Raw genomic sequence first — 5931 nt, 5'->3', positions numbered from 1 at the left:
AAAAAAAAAAAAAAAACCTTCTGAACAAACACATCAAACTCATCAGTTATTAGTATGGATTCAAATCCAGGGCAAGTAGAAAATATACAAGTTCACTTACCTTCATACTACACAGATGTTTGCATTCTTAACCCCTAAAAATGAGTTTTGTTCTTTTTAATAGGCGAGAGAAAAAGGAATACAAACCTCCACTGAAGGTATGTCCTGTTTCTCAGAACATATGTCTTCTTTAGATGCTTTGTGAACCTTCTTTTCTGAAGACTTTGTATCAACCTTTTTTAAAGTTTCACAATTATCTACTTCATTCTTGATAGGCACTTGCTGGTTATTCCCTTGAATAAACAAAAACAGTTCAATTTCTAGCTTAAAATTTCCATCCATGGGTAAACTTTTCTCTTAGGCCAAACATCTCATTTGATTTAATGAGTTTTTAAAAATTCTTTATTAAATCATAACTGTGTACATTAATGGGGTACAATCTGCTGATTTGATATACAATGTGGAATGCTTACATCTAACTAACAGAACTATCTCTTTGCTTACTTATTTGTTGTGGCAAAAACCTTCATACTCTATTCTATTATTAATAGTATAGAAATGGATCATTGCATTATGCGCATTAGGTTGGATCCCCCAAAATCCTCCCTCCTCCTGACCTCCCCCCTCCTCTTCCCTCCCCTCTCCTTCCTCTTCCTTCCTTCTTTCTGGACTATAGTTATATTTTATCATTCCTATGAATGTATAGGTGATTATATACTGATTTCACAGTAGTATTGAATACATTGGATACTTTTTTTTCCATTCCTGAGATACTTTACTAAGAAGAATATGTTCCAGCTCCATCCAGGTAACCAAAACTTAAGGATTTTGTTTTCAGGTGAAAATGGACTTAAATTAAGAGTTCCACAAATAATCTTTAAGAGATCAATAAAAAAAAGCTAGAGGAGGACACCAATATTCACTGCATCCTTATTCATATTAACCAAAATGTGGATAAAATCTAAATGTCATTGATGGATAAACAAAATGAGCTAGCTGGGCGTGGTGGCTCATGCCTGTAATCCTACCACTGTGCAAGACCAAGGGGGTGGATAGCCTGAGCTCATGGTTCCAGACCAGCCTGACCAAGAGTGAGACCCTGCCTCTACAATTAGCCAGGCATTGTGGTGGGCACCTGTAGTCCTAGGTACTCAGGAGGCTGGGATAAACGAATCACTTGAGTCCAAGAGTTTGAGGTTGCTGTGAGCTTTGACGCCAGGGTACTCTACCAAGGGCCACAAAGTAAGACTCTGTCTCAAAAAAATAGAGGGCAATATATATACAACTGAATACCATTCAGCCTGATTTACTGCATAATGATATGTAGTTAAAATGTTTTTAAAAAAGAAGGCTCGGCGCCTGTGGCTCAAGCAGCTAAGGTGCCAGCCACATACACCTGAGCTGGTGGGTTCAAATCTAGCCTGGGCCCACCAAATAATGATGGCTGCAACCAAAAAATAGCTGGGCATTGTGGCGGGCACCTGTAGTCCCGGCTACTTGGGAGGCAGAGGCAGGAGAATCGCTTGAGCTCAGGAGTTGGAGGTTGCTGTGAGCTGTGATGCCACAACACTCTTAGAACCCAGGGAAACAGCTTGAGATGCTGTCTCAAAAAAAAAAGTTTAAAAAAAAGAAAATGACAGACACATGAACCTTAAAGACATTATGCTAAGTGAAATAAGCCAGACACAAAGGACAAATGTTTTAAATTCTACCTATGAGGAACTTAAGTAAAATTCATAGAGATAGAAAGTAGAATGGGACAGCGCCTGTGGCTCAAAGGAGTGGGGCGCCAGCCCCGTATGACAGAGATGGTGGGTTCAAACCTAGCCCTGGCCAAAAACTGCAAAAAAAAAAAAAGAAGAAGAAGAAGAAGAAGAAGAAAGTAGAATGGTGATTACTAATGACTGAGGAAAGGGGTGATCGGATTTTTATTGTTGTTATTTTTGAGACAGAGTCTTACTTTGTCACCCTCAGTAGAGTATCGTGGTATCACAGCTCACAGCAAACTCAAACTCTTGGACTCAAATGATCCCCTTGCCTCAGCCCCTGAGTAGCTGACTACAGGTGCCCACCACAATACCTGGTTATTTTTAGAGATGGGGTCTCGCTCTGGTTCAGGTTGGTCTCAAACTCATGAGCTCAGGCAATCCATCGCTTCAGCCTCCCAGAGTGCTAGGATTACAGGCATGAGCCACCACACCCAGCCAGGATTTATTATTTAATACTCATTAAATAATAGTAACAGGTGCAGGGTTACTGTTTGAGACAATGAGAAAGTTCTGGAAAAGGATAAGGTGATGGTTGCATAATAATGTGAATGCACTTAATGCCACTGAACTTTACTATTAAAAACAGTTAATGTGGTAAATTTTATGTTATGTATGTTTTATCATTTTTTTAAGTTGACAAAGAAGAAGAAAGGATAGAAACTTGGGTTTTGGTCATAACTCAGCCATTAATCCATTTTATGATCAGAGTAAGTCTCTTAAGCTGCTTATGCCTCACCGTGTTTCCCTGAAAATAAGATACTGTCTTCTATTTATTTTTTCTCAAGAAGACACACCAGGGCTTATTTTCAGGGGATGTCTTATTTTTATTAAGTATAATACAACAATCTACATTTATTCAAATACAGTTAAGTCATCTTCTTCTGGAGACTGACGGGGGAGCCGATTTCGTTGGTGGGGCTGGCGCTAGTGATGCGTGAACTCCTTTCCCCTAGCCCTTCGCATGTGTGCAACAGGATGCCTGTGACTGAGGTTACCCACGCAAGTGCGAACGGCTCAGAGAAAGGAGCTATGGCAGATAAAAGGTATTCCAGTTTTCCTTACCGCTCCATGCCCAAATGCAGGGCATGGCTATGCTGCATAGCCATGCCCATCACTAAGTCTTATTATGGGGTAGGGCTTATATTTAACAAATGCATTTTTGGGATAGGTCTTATTTGGGGGGAAACACGGTAGTTTCCTTACTTGCAAAATTAACAGCACCCCATCTTCCTTGAGAACAGAACATACATAAACATAAAGCATTCCCACCAAAGGACACAAGAACTATTTCAGAGAAGGATCCTGCCCACCACGGCCCAGTAAGGGACCCTGCCCACCCTCCCCAGTAAGCAGTATCTTTGCGCTGAAGGAGGCACAGTTAAGGCTAAAGGGATGCTGGTAGCAGCCTTTTCTTGAAAATATAATTTCTCGGCTCGGCGCCTATAGCTCAACCGGCTAAGGCACCAGCCACGTACACCTAGGGTGGCGGGTTCGAATCCCCAGCCCGGACCCGCCAAACAACAATGATGGCTGCAACCAAAAAATAGCCGGGCATTGTGGCGGGCGCCTGTGGTCCCAGCTACTCAGGAGGCTGAGGCAGGAGACTCACTTGAGCCCAGGAGTTGGAGGTTGCTGTGAGCTGTAATGCCACGGCACTCTACCCAGGCGGACAGCTTGAGGCTCTGTCTCAAAAAAAAAAAAAAAAAAGAAAATATAATTTCTCCATTTTCCTTCCAAGTGATTCCACAAGACTACTTCTTTTATCTCTAACCTCACAATAACTGGCCTTTGTTTTTTAACTTGAAACAGAAAGTACTTCAGCACCTTTTCCTTTTTCCTTTAACTGAGATTCCCTCACAATACCTTTGAAACCCAAGAACATTTAGATGACCGCAGTGCAAATATTTCCTAGCAAAGTAGGCTGCGGGCTCTGGCAGCATGGACATCTGACCAGACGGCAGTAGAGGCTCCACTGCAGCCCTGAGGGGAACTTTGGGGGGGAGAGGGGGAGGGAAGAGTCCCCTTCCCACTAAATGAAAAGAGCAGTGAAGTCCCCTCTGATTCTGAAATTCCAAAGCTACACATTAAACTCACTCAGAACAAGAGACATCACATTTTTCCAAATAACACCAGGTAAAAAGACTCTCGATCTGTTAACAAAAAATTACATAAATATTATGTAACTAGAAAAATGCTGGGCAAGCAAATGGTGCACACCTCGTAAAGGAATGCAGGCTTCTACGGTTTAAGTGCGACCACGGCACAGTACATCTTACACTTTCAAAAAAGAGGCTCTGTGTCAAAATTAATTTAAGGTCATATTCTCCAACTGTCATAATATGAAGACAGAAAATCAATCTTTTGGCTGGACTCATCACATAAAGTATCACAGCATGTTTCCATGCCTTTGGCTGTGGTGAAAATGATAAAACAGACTTAAAAATCCAACAGCCAATGGTGGTACCCAAGGGTAAATCTAATCACTATCAACTACTTCCTTCAATAATACCCAGAAATAACATGGGAAGTAGAGTTAGTAAAGCATTTGAATCAAAGGCAATTAAGGAAATTTCCAAGGAATTTCTGTCCCTATACGATAGTCAACCATCTGCTTAAAGAATTTGGATTTACCCTATTCAGAGGACTGCTGGGACACAGCACTCAGATCCCCTTCACATTCCTCCACTAACAGCAGCCCTAAGAGTCATCACTATCCCCTATTTCATAAGCTCTCCAAATTAAAAGTCATTCTTTAGCAGAGATCACCATTGAAATTTAATTCCTTCTACAACACAAAGTGGATGTTAAACATCCATAAAGGAAATTATCAAACACCATGGATGAGTACAGCAAATAGTCAAGAAAAAGAAAGCATAAATACAAATTGATTATCCCTTTGGATTCTGGAAACCATAAACAGGAAACAGAATACAAATGTTCTCTTAAAAAAGAAAAATTTAAAAAGGGCCACTGCTTTCCGAGAGTTGTAATTCATGAGAAGATGGATTTACTTAAGTTTTCTTCAGGCCAACCATATAACAATGAAAATGTTAGTCATCAAAGTTTCTTAGAAAAGACCCAGATTCAACAGCCAATACAAAACCACCACTACCCCCAAAAGCAGTAAAACAAGGATTTTTTTCCTAAAACACTTTCTTCTCACACAATAAAAGCTCTACCCAGGAGGGTACAAAAGCCTCAGAAGAGGAGAAAGCACCATTCTTCAGGTGCCTGGAGGAGCACTGCTAGGTTAGGAAAATCACTACGGTCCTAAGTGTTGGGGTTGGGCTGCCTCCCAACCCCACCTTCCTCCTTTCCAGTTAAAGGTAATCTTAGCACTACAATTATTTCTACAAAAGATTTGCGCACTTTGGGAGAAATGGCTAAAATGTAGCAAACCTGCTATCTGGTTTCAGTTGAGTGAGTGCCAGTTCGGGATCCACCGGGCCACATAGTGAGCCAAGTGACAAGTTATTTAGAACCCCCAACTCTTAGGAGAGCTCAGCCCAGGAGACTGAAGCTGTTCTCTTCAGATTCTAGAAAGGATCTTACTACGGCATCAACAATGCTTTTTACACTAAGTCTTTACTTTTTCAAAATTAAAAAAGAATTAGTTCTCCAAGTTGGAAGTGAAAACTTAGAAGGTTCTTACATACATCTGTTTGCCATCTGCTAATTACTGCAGTGTTTTCCTTTGAAATTTGACCAAAGAACCCAAAATGTTTAATATCTCTAGAAAACTTTAAATTCTACCTTCCAACTACAATTATCTTTTCCTAGAGATTTTAGTCCTTTCTTAGCCTTAATATTTTCAATTCCTTACTATTTTTCAATTGTAAAAGGGTGGCAGGCAATTTATTCCACTTTTAACGTCTCTGATATTTTTTTCCCAAACACAGTTCTAAACATAACAGAGAATAAGATTCGTATCAGTGAATGGACTTCCCTGAGCAATCTCCTGTTGGCATACTAACTCTGTAGAAAGTACAGGAGGGCTGTGAGCACCTTTGAATGTGCTGGTCTGAACAAGGTAGAAAGCCAAAGACTTTTCATCAATTCTTATTTGATCTGACCAGCAATCACCCTGACACCATTTATGATCCTGATCTAGTCAAAAAGCAAT

At 40.5% G+C, this 5931-nt stretch overlaps 1 protein-coding gene across 7 annotated transcripts in view; it reads right to left on the bottom strand.

Moving 5' to 3' along the window:
• TMEM131L (transmembrane 131 like) overlaps positions 1 to 5931 on the bottom strand; it is a 185707-nt gene that overhangs the window by 28950 nt on the left and 150826 nt on the right. For all 7 annotated transcript variants that reach the window (XM_023513471.1, XM_023513472.1, XM_023513473.1 and 4 more), the window contains one exon: positions 187 to 332. In XM_023513471.1, coding sequence (XP_023369239.1) covers positions 187 to 332 — 146 coding nt within the window. The remainder of the gene's footprint in view (positions 1 to 186; positions 333 to 5931) is intronic.

The sequence above is a fragment of the Otolemur garnettii genome, unplaced genomic scaffold (assembly GCF_000181295.1).
Source record: "Otolemur garnettii isolate 467f Iridium unplaced genomic scaffold, OtoGar3 scaffold00041, whole genome shotgun sequence".
Lineage (NCBI taxonomy): Eukaryota > Metazoa > Chordata > Mammalia > Primates > Galagidae > Otolemur > Otolemur garnettii.
Note: the sequence above shows the minus strand (reverse complement) of the source record. Positions and strands in the feature narration are given on the sequence as shown.